This window comes from Rhipicephalus microplus, chromosome 10, assembly GCF_043290135.1.
Source record: "Rhipicephalus microplus isolate Deutch F79 chromosome 10, USDA_Rmic, whole genome shotgun sequence".
Taxonomy (NCBI): Eukaryota; Metazoa; Arthropoda; class Arachnida; order Ixodida; family Ixodidae; genus Rhipicephalus; species Rhipicephalus microplus.
In genome coordinates this window covers 18,458,154-18,476,437 of record NC_134709.1, presented here as the reverse complement: position 1 = coordinate 18,476,437, position 18,284 = coordinate 18,458,154, and the positions used below count along the sequence as shown (strand labels likewise).

Here is an 18,284-nt window from a genome sequence, read left to right as displayed (position 1 = left end):
GGTAGCCGATTCCAATCGTTTGATGTGACCGGTATGAAGGAGCAAGAAAATGTGTTTGTGTAGCAGAAAGTACCTTTAACCTTGTGTTCATGGTCGATCCGAGAGGAGTGATATGTGGGAGGCGTAATGAGCTCATTACGCAGTGATGGATGATAGTAGGTCTTATGGAAAAGGCAAAGGCGGAAGTACTTGCGACGCAGTGATAGAGGTGGCAGTGACAAGTGGTGCTTCATTGCTGTTACGCTTGATGTACGGTGATAATCCGATAGAATAAAACGTGCAGCGTTATTTTGAATTAGCTCAAGGTGCCTAATCAAGTTTTCGTGGTGAGGGTTCCAGATTGCAGCAGCGTACTCCAATTTCGAGCGCACGAGGGTTTTATAAAGAAGCATCTTCAAGGAAAGTGGGGCGTTGCTGAAATTTCGACGTATGTATCCCAATGTACGGTTAGCATTGTTCGTGATGACGTTAATATGGGCATTCCATGTTAGATTGAAAGAAATGGTGACGCCTAAGTACCGGTATGACGACACTTGGTCAAGATAAACATCACCCAGTTTGTATGTTGAGGAGTTATTGGGCTGGCGGGAGACTGTCATTAGCTTGCATTTTTTGGGATTTAATTTCATAAGCCATTTATCGCACCAATTCCTAATGTTATTTAAGTCTGTCTGCAAGATGTTCCTATCATCATCGGTACGTATTTCCCTGTAAAGCACACAGTCGTCGGCATATAAATGAACGGATGAAGAAACGCAGTCAGGGAGATCATTAATATATATTAAAAACAGCAGAGGTCCCAGAACTGAGCCTTGCGGGACACCCGATGTTACACTTATTTCCGGCGAGTCATGACCGTTAACAGTGACGTACTGAAGACGATTTGTTAGAAAGTAGTTGAGCCATGCCAGTACATTCGAGTCAAGGTTGAGAGAGGAGAGCTTAATAATAGGGAATAGGGACATAATAGGGAATTCTTATGCAATAAGAGATTAAAGGCCAGTTGAACTGGCCTTTAATCTCTTATTGCATAAGAATTCCCTATTATGTCAAATCTGAACAGAAAGAGAGAGAATACAAAGAATGCAGGAAGTTACTTTTCCGTTTGATACCCTCACGTGGGGGTAAATGAGAAAAAAAAAGAGCATAAGTAAGGACGATTCACAATACACAGGCGCACTGTAGCATTGCTACGGGTGATCACTCGAGTCAGGTGGCTTCGAAGAGCTCGAGTACTATTTAATACGCCATGTGCACCTTAGCGAACTCAGTGTTGCGATAGCATGCTATAAAACCTCGAGGACGTGGGTTCATTTCCAGAGTATGGCAGCCGCGTTTTGATGGGTGCAAGGTAGTCGTTCGTGGTTACTTCGCGTGGCTACCCGTTTGGCGATGAAAGTTTCCAGTGGGCGTGGCTGGTTCCTTGAAATTTCCGGTTTTACTTATTCAAAATGACTTGTTTTAGTCAATAGAAAACATTCTGCTCGTAAGAACACTATTGTTCTTTTTTTGGCTACCACTTTGGCGATGATATCAAACGACATTGCTACTATAGCTACATTTGGCTTGAGTTCTGGCACCTTTTCAATTCGGCCCAAAGGGCAACCCTGGATGTGGCTGAAACGCACCAAGATACGTGAAGTGTGATTCAGGTCGCGCTGTACGAAGAATCCCCGGTAGTCAAAATGAACCCTGCGTTCCAGCAGTACAGCGTGCCACGTAGTCATGTCGTGTTTTCCGCGTGTGGAAGTTCAGGTCATTTTGTGTAAGCGTACGCGTGTTCTCGGCGCCAACTCGGGATTCACGATGCAACAAAGCTCGCTATGACATCCTCGTAATCGCAGCCTCCGAAGTCCGCGAGGGACCCGAGAAAGTCGACCTGCTTCTGTACAGGAGGAAAAAGTTCTACAAGTTCTGGGGCTTCGGCTTCTCGCTGCTACGGACAAAAGGCCAGGACGATACCTTCTACATCTACGTGGAGGTTTGTTCTTTGTACAAACCTGATCTTACATGAACTCGGAAGGAATCAAAGTTCTATGTTATCACTTAAATGTCGTAGCCATAGAAGGAACTACTACCTTAACGCGAAAGCGCTTTATGCCGGGGTACACCAAGATTTCAGTGACGTATTTCCGTCATGGAAGTGACGTATAAAAATAACACGATCAGAATACAAAGCAAAAATGGGAGTCGAACCCATGATCTCTCAATCGGCGACAACAGCTGCCGTGCATGCTATACACTGCGCCACAGTCACATACTTTGTTTTGTGGGCTTTAAAAACACGCATTTTATATCTACCACTGCCCTCTCACAGTAATATTGATAAACTGCACCATTACTTCAAAATGCACGATCAGTTGCTTCAACGCGTCGTTTCTATGTGCCCGTCCTTTTCGGTGCACTTCAATTGGGAAAAGATTCGGCGTTGCCAGAAAGTTTCTGGCAATGCCGCTGCTTGGCGTATTAGTTTTAAAGCGGGTTAGTGGGTACTGGTTCAGTCAAGCCAAGTACCGGCATAAATTAACGGGCATCGCAGAACCTGGTTTAACAAAGAGACCAATGTAATCTTCAACCGTGGCAATCTCTGCTGCGCAGACGGTGACGGCGGACAGCCCAGCGGACAAATCCACCGTTCTGCCGCTGGACGTTCTGCTCTCCGTGAACGGCACGTCCGTGGTGAACGAGTCCCTGTCCAAGGCGCGCAAGCTCATTGCGCGATCGGGCGACACCCTGGTGCTCTCGGTAATGTCGTGCAGCCCTTACCGCATCCTCACCACGCGAAGAGACATGTTCTCCATCATGCGCTCCGTGCCCAAGGAACAGGTACACAAAAAGAAAACAAAAAAATCGTTCCATATACATCCACGGAGTGAATGATGATGGGTAGGGCGAAGCGTCCGTCCATCCATCCGTGCATGCGTCCGATCGCGTTCGAGAATGCAGACGGCGCGCGGGTAACACCGACGAGACGCGAGCCAAGAAAGCCGAACGCGAGTGTCTTCAACGCGGCCACCGCTCTGCTTCGTCCATGCCCCATGCACCAACGATCCGCCACCACGTACGGCGACTATCCAGGAGACTGAGAGAGGCACTCGTTCTCCGCTTGCCCAGGCACAGTCCGCGCAGCAGCCAATCGGAAAGTAGCGGTACAGCGCCATCTAAAAATATCCTCACACAACTGCAGTATGAGACAGCGCCGTCTATGCCAGTATTATACTGTTCGAGAGAGACTGCCTTTTTTTAAATTTCTCGTCTCTTCTTCTCTCGGTTACGCGTTACAAGGTTAGACTAAGAGGAGCTTTGCTCCTAAAAAGCTCTAATTCCGGCGCTTGATTCTTCTCTAATCAATCCTAATTGTGCAGTTGATGTATTTATTATAGAAGGTTTAGTGTAGTTACGGATCCAACGCTAAATACTGCGCTAATGCGAATCGTGGGTCGGTCTTCGGCTTGGTGTAGTTCGGCAGCACGAGCAACCCATCTATTCCCTCTGCAATCTTGCGCTAGCCGAGGTTGTGACAAATCCAGCGCTTGGTGTAGCATTAGTCCTTCTCCAATCCGGTGGCAATTAGGCAGTTAATGTATACCGTTTGTATGTATTTGATTTTGCACTGATCTTAAGAACTGTAAGCACGCACTGTTTAAGGCCCGTATTGACCGCTGCATCACCATGTGACATGAGACAGTGAATGGGTGACCAGCCGGGCCCTTGACGGGATACGCAAGATTACATTGTGCATTCGCCTAAGACAACTCGAACGCGAGATCCGTGTTCTTGTTTTCTTACGAGTCGATGTAATAACCCCCTGGAGCGCTTATCAATCTACTTATAAGAGGTATTCACCCGATGTCATCGGCAAGGGGCGCTAGCGTGGCAGTCGCCATATTCATGGTCTTTCGCGCGAATCTCATCGCCTGACTACTTCTGAAGTTCTGGGCAGCACGTGTTGTGTAGACATTTTCCTAAGGAAAGAGCTAAGTTAGGTGCAGTGCCACCAAACACCAGGCTGTCATATGCCGGATCTCCGTAAGACCACAGTCATTGGCGGCGCACTCGCTGGCGCCGCGTGGCGGGAAGAACTCGGTGAATGCATTTTGTACGTGTGCATACTGTCACTTTTCTAAACAAAAATCACAGCATATCCACGGGGTGAATGATGACGAGTGGGCAAAGCTCCGGAGAGAATCATCGGCAAAACCGTCAATCTTACCCCCCCCCCCCCCTCGCGGTGGTTTAGTGGCTAAGGTACTCACTCGGCTGCTGACCCGAAGGTCGCGGGATTGAATCCCGGCTGCAGTGGCTGCATTTCCGATGAAGGCGGAAATGTTGTAGGCCCGTGTGCTCAGATTTGGGTCAAAACTTCCGGAGCCCTCTACTACGGCGTCTTTCATGATCATATGGTGGTTTTGGGGCGTTAAAACCCACATATCAAATCAAATCAGAACCGCGAATCTTCCGTGTGCAATTCCCCCAGTCGATCATGATGTATAGACATCGTGAGAAACACTGTGTGTATATATATAGAAATCAACTTTTATTTGTTTTTAGAGGCGATGGATGGCTTGCGATGTCCCTTCGTTATGACGGCTTTATGGTCCGTGAAATGAAGGGTGGGTGGTTCCTGTATAGATTGCAGTGGAAAATTTGCAAATACTAGGTCTATGCATGTTCCTCTGATCGTGGTTGGTTTCATACGGCCATACGACATACATCTGAGTGCACATCTAGAAGCCACATGTTGGATAAGCCAATTATTGGTCGTGTCTGCGATATCAACGTTGAAGCCACCAACGAGTATGAACGGTGCATTTTTGCACTATGTTTAAATTTTAACACATACAAGAGAGAGAGAGAGAGAGAGAGAGAGAGAGAGAGAGAGAGAATAAAATATTTATTTGCGACCGAGGAAGGAGTGTCGGTGAGTGGTCTCCTTAGTCCGGGATCCCATTGGCACGGGCCGCTGTCCTCGCTCGTCTCACGAGGGCCTCTTGGGTCGTCGGATCCGAGCTGGACATAGCTGCCTTCTACCCTACACTGTTGTGCTGTCCTCTGGGTTGTAGAGGTGGATTGTGTGGGCATTCCCATACCATGTGAGTATAATTAACTGCAATTACCGCCATCTAGTTCCACATACGAGTACCGTACCGCCATCTAGTTCCACATACAAGTACCGTACCGCCATCTAGTACCCCCACCGGTGGCACATACCCGCTCTATAGAGCTGGCATGTGCCACCGGTGGCTACGTGTATTTCACCAACAGCAAACCCCATGGGATGTACAGACCCACGCCCTAAAGACCTTCGCCCCTACAAAAATGCAAAACACGCGCATTCGACGCGCAGGTGTCCATCCGCGGCCGTGGCATCTCATGTGGCGGCTCGACGCCATATGGCCTAGGCATCATCGACGCCTCGGTGTACGACGACAGGGCCAAGCAGTTTACTCGCTGCTTCGTTATCACGGTAGGTTGATAACATAACGTAGTCCACTGCACGCGTAAACAGACATGGTGCATTTTAAGTAATGGCAGATGCGCGCCATATGTGCTTCCTCAAAAACTTGGAGGACGATGAATGCAATGGCGGAAAAAAAGGGGTACGTTAGGGGGGGTCGCCCCTTCCCCGAAGTCTGTGTCAGCACCCCCATATCCCTCACTTCAGTGGTTATACGGTAGTACACCTCCTATCACTAATTATGATGAATGAGGGAAGCCACTGTGAGCACACATTAACAGTATTTATGCTATGAAAGGGTATTCCTGCTAATAAAAAACGTTATGACCATGTCCCCTCTCCAACGTTAATTCAGGCGACCGCCCCCTCCCCCCCCCCTAAAATGAGTGGCTGGTTCCGCCCCTGTGGTTGAGTTGCGCATTGAAGAGTAGAACGCGATAGCGTAATTGGCCCCGTCTGCATCGCCTTCTCATTCGCCAGTCGCTTCTCGGCTAACACCCAAACCGTGCTGAAAAAGAAAGAAAAAGAAAAAAAAACAGAACTTTTTGGCGTTCTGAACTATCGTAGAATGCCAACAGTTTCGAAGTGGCCACTACGCAAGAATGAATTATTTTGGGAATTAGCGAAGTAATATACTGACTACGTGTCCGCAAGGTGGCACATGCACTTAGTCGTCTGCACACTTTGCTGATGCTACTTCTTATCGACGCATACTGTGCGATATAGAGAATACTGATGACAATCAGACAGACACGGACCATCAAATGAAGGTTTATTTATCACATGTCGCATGTATGACTGAAACAGGAAAAGAGATGGTGTACAGATATTACCAAGCAATCGAAAAAAAATTCCGCCATATCCACGAAGTGAATGATGATGAGTGGGCGAAGCTCCGGAGGTAAACCTGGTAAACCATGAATCCTCTGTACATTTTGCCCACTCGATTTTATTGCATCGCTCCCCCTAGCGTACGTCGCCGCACTAAATCGAACGATTGCCTTCAACCAATGACACGCGCCATGTGTGACATCATTCCTATTTTATAAGATCTCGCGTCTTTCATCAACTACAAGTACCGCTTTCTAGTTTATAACATCTTGCATCTTTTCATCATCAGCTACAAGTACCACCATCTAGTAAACTCTACAAGAACTAAACGAGAGGTGGCTACATACAGGAGACGGTACCGCCATCTAGTGAACACTGCAAGAACTAAACTAGAGGTGGCTACATACAGGGGACGGTACCGCCATCTAGTGAACACTGCAAGAACTAAACCAGAGGTGGCTACATACAGGCTACAGGGGACGCACAGCCCACGCCCTAAGGAGCTTCGCCCCTAAAAAAAAAAGAAACCTAAGTTTGTACATCTGATGCACGAGTATGAAGAGTAATTCAGTTTTGATCATGTGTGCCGTTTGCCATGAACTGTAGCTATGTAGGAGAGCGATCGACGGTTCGGTGGCACAGCTGTCGGGTTTCCGCGCCATTTTCTCGGCTTCCGAACGATCATACGGGTAGGATCGTCTTTCTGCTTACGCATCACTATACCGCGCTTTCGAACTGCGCATGGCAGCCACACCGTCTGACATGCTGAGCCAAGAAACCGTCTGTGACGTTGCGTGCATTACAAGCGTGTTTCCGCGGGCTCCCATTGAGGCATCTCACAGACTGACCGATGTAACACGCACCGCATGATAACGGAATTTTGTCTATTATACATTCGTGTCAAATGTGACTAGGTTGGTTTTATGCCTGACACTAAAAGAGCGTTTGGACTTGTTGCTTGCACAGGTCATTCTGGTTATAAGTTGGCAGGGCTCGTAAGGTGCGAAAAAAAAAAACGACCTGCACGCCTATGTACGCTTTTCCGACCTTCTTTATCAGATGTGATAGCTGGTGCATGTATACATGGGATAACCACGACATTTTCGCGTTCGCCTTTCTCCCTGTGGTCAGCACTACCTCCACTTCTGCGCTCTCCTTTTTATGGTTTCTACCGCAAAAACGAGAAGCGAATCTGGGCAGCCGGCTTCTTTTAGTCGATTAGTTTTGATTTTGGAAGCCGGTGTCCATCATATGGAAGCAGGGAACGTACTCGGCGGTTGGTGATGCCGAAGTTCACCATGCCTCTTTTAACCAACTTGCTGTGGACAAGTTTGTTATGAGAGGGCCGATTTCTAAGGCAAAAGTGGTTTCATAGCCTGAGACTATAGGTCAGATATGCCCAGCACGTGTGGTTTGCACTGAACAAATGTTTCCTGTCTGAGAAGCAAATCGATTGTTCACTGACAGCAGGGGCGTGGCCAGGGTGTGGCACACCAGGCACGTACCTCCCCCTCCCCCTTTCCCAATTTTTTTTTCGCCGTGGCATAGTGAGCGAGAAATGGCCATCTTAAGAGGGTGCCCCTCCCAAAATCAAGGTGGTGCCTCCCCCTCCCCTTCCCTAAAGTTTATGGGCTACGCGCCTGACTGACATGACACTTCATGGATGAGAACGAGTGAACTCGGACACTCATTTAGGCAGAAAAGACATTTGATGAAGTCTTGGTTACGCCTTAGCTTATTCACACTTGAAAATTACCATGTAGCCATCGACGAACCTGAAAACTCTCAAGACTTCACTACAGTTCAGCCGCCTTTTCAAGTTACCTGTCCAACTTCGCTAGCAACAGATCGTTTACAATCTGCGCAATAGGAGGTCATATAGACACACCACTATTTTGACATGTATCCATCTATCTTGAGTAACCGAGTATAGTACAGTGTTCACCTTAGATGTAGTCCATCTTATCTATTAGCCACTTAGCGCGAAATAAGACAACATAAAGGGTACACACGGACAAAAAAAAATTAAGGAAGCACTACACTACGAACGAGCGCGCGCTCGTCCGCTTGTGCTGCTTCCTTCGTCTTTTGTTTCGCGCAAAGTGGCTAACAGATGAATTCGTCCCAACTAGGCTGGCCACCAAGAGCGTCATGTTGTTTGGCGCACAGCGCGCCGACGTCACCGTGTCGGGCAGGGGCTCCCTGTACCCGGGCGACGTCGTCACCATGGTGGACGGCACGGCCCTGGAGACGCTGAACGTCGAACAGGTCCTCCAGATGCTGGGAGTGGGCAAGGCCGAGATCAGCCTGTCCATCGTGCCACTGTCTCCGCTGCGGGCCAACCGCGTCCTCATCAGCAAGATGCAGGAGCAGACCATCACCGACGCCAGCGTGCCCACCCGCTCGACGCACGCGGCTGAGGTCAACGTCTGAGGGCGACGCTCGAGCCACACATCTCTGCGCACGCTTCGTGGCACTGGTTGCCCCGTGCCGCAGCAACCAAGTGGAATCGTACAGCGAACGCTTTTCTGTGGATATCACGGAAAGTGAAGATACGCGGTGGTTTGCAGAAGTAGCCTGCGCACGTATGGATGCTCGAAAAGATTTTTATGAGGTCTTTGAACCAGTCCACGTGCGCTGTTTCGCAGTGATAATGCTGTGACACGATTTGTGCGCGTTTATTGAGCGATTTGTAAATCTTTACGTTTTGCCACTCATAGTAGATACGATTGTATTGTAAAAAATAAAAGAAAATATTGCGAACTTGCGAGGGATCACTCTGGGAGGAAAGGTGCGTCCGACGCAGATATTCGCCCCCCGCACCCTTCACGGGTGCACATTTGGGCGAGGACTTCGGGCCCCATCTAGCTGTTAAATCCAGTGATTACATAGAAAAATGATCTTTTTATGATGAAAAGTACTGCTTTCGAGAGAACGGCATTGAAAGTTTCACTTGCCGTCAAGTCGGGATGAACAGTTCCTGGTGCGTATCCTTCGCACCAGGAACAAGAAATCGGAACCACGATGATCGTGATAAAGCGTTTAAGAACAGCAAAGGAACAGCCAGACGTCACACAATGCAAATTGCGTAACGAGTGGGCCGTCGAATGGTACAACCCATTACAATAGCGCCAGGCACAATTCTTCACCATCGTAAACCATGGCATCGAAAAGAACTTACAAAATTCGTTGCGAGTGTGTAGCGGGTGTCACTTTTCACCGAAGAATGACGACGGATGGCACAGCGAGAGCTTGCACAGAAATTGTGATTATGACTTATAGCGTAGTACGTGGGCACACTGCAAGCGTGCCTGTAGCACTTACCCGAATAGTGCTTATACCAAAATAGTGTTTAGAAAGACTCTGAAAAGCCGCTCTTCCAGCTTTCGCTGTGACTGTGCGTCCCGCGCAGGCATGGCGTTTTTTTTTTTTTCGTGCCCGAACTGCAGCATTGGTCCGGCGAATGCGAGCTCTCTCACGCAAGGGCGTAGCCAGAGCCCCTGGTCCCCCCCCCCCCCCCCCCCCCAGATTTTTTTTCGCCATGGCGTAGGGAGTGAAAAATGACTATTTTAAGAAGGTACTCTCCGCCCCCTGACAGAAAAAAATTCTGGCTGCGCGTCTGCCCACACGTTTCCGCTCGCTCGTAGGATCCGTGGCATGTGGAACCTTTCGGAAGAAAGTGATGCTCGCATGCTCGGCGTTACGGCTACGACGGGGTGGACGACGTCACTCACAACGCGGCCAATGGCATGCATGCTTGGGTACGATGCTGTAGACAACGTAACTGAAAGCACTGCCAATGGACTCGCTCGCTGGATTCCGTGCCGACCGGTTGTGCCCTCGCGATCTCCGACGTCAGCGTAGCTCTGGCCGACTGGGCTGGCTCTACGTAATCTCCTGACGCCGATCTCCGACGACAGCGTACCTCTGACCTACTGGACTTGCCCTACGCCATCTCTTGACGCCGACAAGAGCTCTCGCAAGTGGTGCCCCGTCCTCGGACTCCTGTTTCCATCTTTCCTACCTCTCCTATCCCCTCGATATGTCCTCGCTCGCTGGCTCAGCGCATCTCTCTCTATATATATACCTTTAATTCGATCCTTTTAATCCTTCCTCACTCCCATCCCATGTGAGCTACTGTTGAGGTGTCGCACCCAGATGCAGACAGTTACGGGGCTCACTTTTCTCTCTTATAGCCACATCTCAATGGAGACGGCCGTGAAACCGATGCCGAACGGTATTTTCGTTTTCTATACAGCTTTCGCGGTAAAAGAAATTTCGCTGAGCTCTTCCAAATTTGGCCGCACCTGTACTCACTGGCGGCGTCTCGGTGTGATGAGTGCGCACTTCCAGGTACTGCTTCCCAAGAACATTCACTTCTCGCGCGGATTTGCTGGAAACCAAGGCATCGATGCATCCTGAGTGCGTGTGTAGAACAGTTCATAGCTGTGAGCCGCCCGAAACGGTAAAGATTGCGAAAAGCACGAGCGCAAAGGTGAGTATAATAACGGCGGAAATTCGTATGTGCACAAATTTTCGTGTGCGAACTTTAGCGACTGTCCCGACTTTCTGAGACCAAAAACTGAACTATTCAAAAAATTATCTCGCTCAATATACTACAATTTTAAATTATTATAAATAAAAATGCAATTAAGCGTCTTTTACAACAAAGCAAACGCTACATTTTTTTTTTTCAAAATTTGCGCTGTACGAGCAGATGTGGTCATAGGTTCCCAGCCTCCTAGATTTCTCTTGCCTGCCGGATTATCGGTGGTCACTCTGGAAGCGGCCGTCGTCAAAACTATGGTGATAACGCCACTTAAGTAGGGGTGTCTTCAAACAAGTTTTTACGGTTTTAGAGCTTATGTGCAAAAAAATGACGTAAAAAAAGTTTTAAGAAGGCGTAAACGTAATTATAATTAACCCTACGTAAGTGACGCCGCCATAAAAGACAGGCGTTTTGCGCTCATTCTGCAGGCAACCCCTTCGATACGAAACACAGCCTCCGAATTTAGCAAACGCCAAAATTTCTCATCTCAAAGGCCAAGTACAAAGACCCCGTAATCCTACGTAGGTAGCGCTGCCATAGATGACGGGCATTTCGCGCTCATCCGCCAGGCAAGGGAAATCTAGGAGGCTGTGATCATGACCTACTACACTCCTGACCTGCCCAGAGAGCACCTCTTCCAGCGCCCACGTTCTAGTTCATACCTTCTGCCGCTAGGGCCGTAACTTAGGAGCACTGTGGCGCTAGTCAGCACCTGTTCGCTGACGTCAGCTTGAGTGTTCGTGGTCATATTTCGGCCAACAGAGCACTCATATTGCGTAATTATTATGCACTAATGAAAAATAATTTTGAAACAAATATTTCAAAAGTCATTCACAAATTCTTTGCAATTAAATGGACGCAACATCACATATGCTGTCCTACACTATGTAAGTCTACGGATTCTCGCATTTGTCCACCAGTGTGCAATAAATTTTTCGTCACACTGAACAGCTTACTTGACCAGTCATCTAAGTGAAAAAATAGTCACATATATGCCGGCTGTTCATCACGGAATGCAGCCGTTCTTACTCTAGCGCCGTCCAAACAGCCGTAAAGTAGCAGACGAACAGGTTATAGGTAGCGCCACCTACGGCGAGCGATTGAACGAGAGCGGGGACACGCGCTCCCATAGGAACCCCGCTATCTGAACAGGTCAGGAGTGTAGTAGGTCATGGCTGTGATGAGGTTGTCTTAATGGCGCCATTTTTGGATGCTTTCTGTTGCACACAGTTGCACACAAGAACTCACGACTTCGTGGATACATTTGTCAAGAATGCTGGCATATGGCGCCATGAACATTAAGAAATGTATTTTTAGTCAGTTTTGTCCTTCAAATTAGCTTAGATTTCTAGATAGAGGTAGAACATCTGGGTAACGTCTGGCGTTCCCTCGTCTGGCTGGCTCGTTCCCTCGTCTGACACGCGGGAAGCCACGACCAAAAGTTTCCCGCCACCGCCTGGCACTCGCTCCGTCGTTACTGGTATGAAACATTCAATCTTTTTACTTCTTTCGTGCGCCCGTCCTGTCAATTCAATGTTGGGCAGACATGTGTGTACTGCATGTACAGAGAATACAACTTCAGCAGGTGCAGTTGCTGTGATTCTCGCAGTCATGACTTAACGAACGGCGCCTGTCTTTTCAACCTTGCGAGTCATTAGGATGAGGTAGTTCGGGCGTTGAGAGACTGGTGCGTACTTAATTGATCAGCTTTGCGAGGCTCCGGGGTTCGGGCAGAGACGCAAAAGGAGGACATTTATCGAAATTAAAGGGCCTGCCCCCTTGCACTAGTTAGTACTAGGCGCGTAGCCAGAATTTTTTTTTTCCGAGAAAAGAGGGGGAAACCACCTTGCCTTGAAGCGGTCATTTTTCGCTCTCTATGCCATGGCAGAAAAAAAAAAAGTTTTGTTTTGGAAGAGGGGGGGGGGGCAGAGGCTTAGTGTGCCACCCCCTCGCTACGCCCTTACGAGTACCACTCTATTACTACAGTGAACTGCATTCTAGTACTATACTAACAAGTCATTGTTCGGAAAGCAAATATCGTCACTGTTCACTAGCACAATCATTCTCAGTATAATTTATATCATAGCGGGTGTCTAACTATGCCGAGTACAGGGGCGGCGCCAGGATTTTTGTCACTGAGTGGCACCCTCAACAGGTGAAATTGTTCGGGAGGGAGGGGCAGGAAAGTGGGTAACTCATGTATTCTCTTTTAACTGTGTTTGCTCTTAGGGGTAAGGGCTCCGGCGCCCCCCCCCCACCCCCCGTACGCCCCGCTAGCACTGCTTCTGGCCGAGTAACTCACACTTAAGTGCAAAGAAGAGGTGTAGTCAGAATAATTTTTCTCGGGGGGGGGGGGGGGCGGAGGGAGGTTCAATTGTACTTTACGCATGTTCGTGTGTGCATTTGTATGAGTGGGTGTATAAATATATACAGGCAAAACTGAAAAGCTTTAGGATGGCAGAGTTGCATCCCCCTCCCCTCCCCAGGCTATGCTCATGCTGCAAGGCTTTTCTTGCGTGATGTGATGTCATGTTTATTGGTGAAACTACAATCAGGAGCATCATGACAAGAAGGCCTCTGTTTCCACACCTTTATTGGTACCGAATTTTCGGCCATACCCAGAAGCCACTTGAACCAATACCATTTTCCTCGGACATGCCTTGACTGCAGTCAAAAAGCTGTCTTCAACTTGTTCAGCATATAAATCAAGACTTGTAAATGAAGCAGGATTTCTCAACTGAATCTTCATCTATGTGAAATGAGCAATATGCATTCCCTTTCAGATGCAGGCAATTATTGCAAAGTTTAGGACAGAAAAGTCAAAATTTCCATTTAGTTAAAACTGTTGTAAATGAAACATCATGTACCACCCATATAGTTTCGAAAATTCATGCTTAGCCATGTTGCATATGCACTGTGTCATCCTGACTACTACAGATAGTACACATCAGTTAACTTTAACTAATTGCACCCATATGCTTTTCTATCTGCTTAAATAATTTTGGCCAGTATAACTGCTCCATATGTTGTGCAATGATCAATAAGGAATTAGTAGAGAAACTAGCACGTCTATACATTACCAGGTTAGCAAATTTCACTATTCGATGTCTCATTTTTTTTTTCAAGCGTTTGGAGTATCACAAGATACCCAGCTGCACATATCTGCTGGGAATTCATGTAGGCTGCTATTTACAAAGGTTTTATGACCTTACCATGACCTGCCAAACAGTACTTAGTCAGTCAAGCACCATCTGTGACCTTAATAAGAACAAGTGCACCTCCTCTGGAAGCAAGAGAGCGTGAAAGACCTCGTTAAAAGAGACACCAGAATGGAACCACAATGATGATTTCTACACAAAGTCATGTGTACCAGGCCACCTGCATACATTAATAGGCACATGCACTGTTTGTGACCAGTACCCTCAGATACAGATCACTGGTAACATGCACCGCTTCAGCCTGTAATGCTAACCTGCAGATGTTTCTAGTATTTGCTTATCGCCCATTCCTGAGGCTGCTTGTTGACTTTGCAACATAGTTTTGCACTAAAATTTGGCAGGACTGCTTGGAGTAAGTATGCATCATGCGACGTTCGCTCCTTGCTCACAGGTGCTGTGCGGAGGCAGTTGTGGAGTGTAGCAGAGTCTGAGATGCAGAGCCTGCATCTCAGACTCTGCATTTGTTGTAGAGGCCAGTTTATTGGCGCTTGGCTCTTTTGGCAGTTGCGAGGCAGAGAAGAGTCCTGCAACAGTTGCTCTTGGCACATACATTGTGTTTTAACGTGCTGAGCTAACGTGTGCGAATAGTGGTAATATACCGCAGGCAAATAAACTGCGGTACAGCTTGCAGAGTTATGCCCCAGTCTTTGAGGCAGTGTGCACCGTGCGGTTTTTGAGGCTGTAGCCTATTGTGCTGTTAAGTGTGATAGTGAGTCACACACACGAAAAAAAAAAAAAAAAAGGTGGGGTTATTCTGCAGCTGCAGAAGTGAGTTGATACATTCGTATGCCATCTCATATGAACATTGACTTCGTCAGCCAGAAATTGGAAATAAACCAGGGATCGCTGCTTCACCACAACAGCACACTTGCACTTTCGCTGCTTGAAGTTTCCAGCGGTTTGCAAAGCCTGAGAATATTTCCTGCCACACAAATTCGTGTTGACAGGTTTTGAGTGAGCTGCAGGTACATTGAATAGTGCAACAGATGTTGACAAGTATGAATGGCAGGCATTACTTCTTTTGAGTGGCAAGTATTGCAGTGCCTCTCACACACATCAAAATGCAGCTGTAACAATGTGAACAGTTCGTGAAGTTTGTAGGTGTGTGTGATGCACGGAAAGAAAGAGTTGCACCATACTCAACGGATCTGCTGGTACACTGTTTGTGTGCGAATGTGTAGTTTGATGGCTCATGGCTTTGCCACTGTAACTCAGGTGCAGGCATGCCCGATGAACCTGCGGGCATACCTTGGCAAGATCACCTCGTTGCTGTGCCTCGTCAGCCTAAATAAGTCACTCAGTAGTCGTTGATTTTTCTATGACTGTGACAGAGAAGCTCTTCGAAAAGGCAGAGCTGTCGTTGCGGCGTCAAATCACACGTCACCACTGGCATGCCTGATAGACCCGCAGGCGTGCTTTGGCTTGGCCACTTGGCGACTACAGCACTGCAAGTTCACTGAATAGTTCGCCGTGGCCATTTCAGTTCTCGTCACCGGCTGGCACATTCACTTGGGTGCCCCAGTGTACTCTGGGTTGCTGTAGTCCACAAACACTCGTACCACCTCGCCGGAGTAACGACGCTGGTGCGGCATGAAGTAGAAGTCGGGATTCATCTCCTGCGGCTGCCGCCTCTGGGCAGTAGCATATGGGTTGGTGGCGGGAGGTGGCACGCGGGCGGGGCCCCGGTCGTATGTGACGCTGGCAGCACGAGGTGCACCCGCAGGGGGCCCCAGATCTTCATCAGGCCGCAGGGCAAAGTTCTCGTAGCTGTAGTTGCTACTGGCTGTGGTGGAGTAGTCCTTCCAGTGAGAGCTTGTCAGCAATTTTTCCTGGGCAGCCAGTAGGAATGCACATTTTATTACATGTGATAACCCAAGTATAGAGTCTCATATAGAAATAATAAGCATGTGCATATACACTGAAACCTCAGTATAATGAACCCAGTTATAACAATATATCGATTATAACGAAGTAAATAAAGATTAGTCTGGCAATACATACAGTGCTAGGAATATACCTTTAAAACGAATTTTTGAATATAACGAATTTATTTTCGTGGAAGATGCGAATTTCTTATAATGAGGTTTGAGTGTACCACATATACCATAGTGAAAGGGGCTCTGTGTTTAGTTAGAGAAAAAAAAAGTAAGAAAACGGAGCAGACATCATATTATGTGCTGCATAACGTAGCACAATATGTAGTAACGATATTAATGAGAACCAACAGACAATGATGCCAAGGAAAGCACAAAGGATGTTAGTAGTAGTAACTGTAACGTAAATCTGAAGAAAGGAAGGTGGATGAAAAGATACATAATTTCCATGAGATTTCTTTCAATACTGATATAGTATTACCATTAAGTTATGTATTCACTTCTATATGATTTTAATCAAGCTTACTCATTATATCGCCACCTCTTTCTAGTAGTGGGTCGTATGCCAAGGTGAAGGCCCACACCACAGAGAAGAAAGAAGTGCACGTGGGCCCTCGCTCTGGCAAACAAGCCCAACCGACGTGCTTGGTTAGAGCCCTGTTGCTCAGACATCAGTAAATCTTGTCGACACCCCCTGGAGTGACGTGACAACTGGTGGAGGTGCTGGGTAGGCCCCTCACGGATGTTGCAGACCCCTCCTGGAAGCGGCACCACAAGCCCAGTTCGAGTCAACACTCCCGTTCATCGGACAAGCCGCAGGATCAGGGGATTGCCTCCCGAAGCTGACCCTACAGTTCACACCAGTATGATGAGCACGTCCGTTCAAACCACTCTAACAGGTACGGAAAACCCCCCGGTGACTCGGTACACCCTCGAAAGTCCGCAGGTTCCGACACCGTTTCATGGCACCGAGCTCGAAGACGTCGAGGACTGGTTGGTCGACTTCGAGCGCGTGGCTGCTTTGAACGACTGGAACGACGCGGCCAAACTACGACGTGTGTACTTCTATTTAGAGGATGGAGCACGTACCTGGTACATGAATCACGAGGAACAGATGACATCGTGGCCCGAATTCCGCCGCCGGCTGTTGGATACTTACAGAAGTGCTGATCGCCATGAACGAGCGGAACGAGCGATCCAGGCCCGCATCCAGATGCCCAATGAAACTGTCATGACCTATGTGGAAGATATGACGCGCCTGTTCCGACGAGCCGATCAAAGTATGACCGAAGAAAAGAAGGTGCGTCACCTGATGCGGGGAGTTAAAGAGCAGCTTTTCGCTGGTCTTGTACGGAGCCCTCCGAACACGGTCGCCGAGTTTTTGTCTGAAGCTGTCACGATGGAAAAGATGCTTCAGCATCGATCCACCCTGTATGAGCGGCAAGTGAACACGTCCACTGCTCAAGTTCTAACGAATATTGGGAGCAACACCGAGTGTCTGCGCGACCTTATTTGCTCCATAGTACGCGAGGAGCTGCAAAAGGCTGCCACACCACCACTACCTACGGTGAGTTCCATTGCAAGCATCGTCAAGGACAAGCTGCATCATGCCCTTCGTGACCCTGTGAGTCTGAATAACGCCACACCCGCCCCGGCTGACTACCACCGTCCGACCTATGCAGAAGCCTTGAAACGCCCAGCTTCCTCTTCCCCGCTGTTTGTTCAGGCACCTCCTACGGTTTCACTTCAGTCGGCGCAGCCTCTACGGTACTACGAGAACACACGCACACCGCCACCCCTCGTTTACGCCAGCCCTGTGCATCTTGCGGAACAACCAGCACACTACCTTGACGACAGACGTGCTTCGCCTCGGAAATCTGATGTTTGGCGCACTCCTGATCGCCGACCTTTGTGCTTCTACTGCGGTGAAGCGGACCATTTGTACCGTCAGTGTCCATACCGGCGCCTCGGGCTGCGCGGATTTTCAGTATATTCAGCGCCTCCTCGGTATGGCCAGCGACCCCGGGACATTGAGGACTACCTGGCTCAACAGCGCATGCCACCGCCTTCTGGACGGCAGTCGCGCTCACCATCGCCGAGGCGCTTTTCATCTTCGCCACAGCGCCATGCTGGCGCACGGTTCTCCAGTCCCCACCGAGAAAACTAACGCAAGCGACCCTTGGAGGCGAGGTCGCTGGCAGTCGACGTGCTGAAGACCTCCGATCGACGCTAACAGTAAAGGGTGTAGATTCGACTGAGCGATATGTGCGGCTTTCTCTGGATATACCGGTGCTGATAGATGGCTATGCAGTAAGTGCTTTAGTTGATACCGGGGCTGACTATTCGATACTAAG

General features: G+C 48.4%; 2 protein-coding genes and 1 long non-coding RNA gene across 3 annotated transcripts in view; 2 read left to right on the top strand and 1 right to left on the bottom strand.

The window, feature by feature from the left end:
• The window catches only part of LOC142774880 (microtubule-associated serine/threonine-protein kinase 3-like), a 34,810-nt gene extending 32,535 nt beyond the window's left edge, over positions 1-2,275 (top strand). Inside the window, exon 13 of the mRNA XM_075876031.1 lies at positions 1,845-2,275. Within this exon, the coding sequence (XP_075732146.1) occupies positions 1,845-2,014 (170 nt within the window). The 3' untranslated portion in view covers positions 2,015-2,275. The remainder of the gene's footprint in view (positions 1-1,844) is intronic.
• Positions 2,276-12,020: 9,745 nt separating this feature from the next.
• The window catches only part of LOC142774609 (uncharacterized), a 160,702-nt gene continuing 154,438 nt past the window's right edge, over positions 12,021-18,284 (top strand). Inside the window, exon 1 of the long non-coding RNA XR_012886468.1 lies at positions 12,021-12,318. This is a non-coding gene — a long non-coding RNA (uncharacterized LOC142774609). The remainder of the gene's footprint in view (positions 12,319-18,284) is intronic.
• The window catches only part of LOC119181225 (uncharacterized), an 83,814-nt gene continuing 78,943 nt past the window's right edge, over positions 13,414-18,284 (bottom strand). Inside the window, exon 20 of the mRNA XM_037432406.2 lies at positions 13,414-15,885. Coding sequence (XP_037288303.2) covers positions 15,562-15,885 — 324 coding nt within the window. The 3' untranslated portion in view covers positions 13,414-15,561. The remainder of the gene's footprint in view (positions 15,886-18,284) is intronic.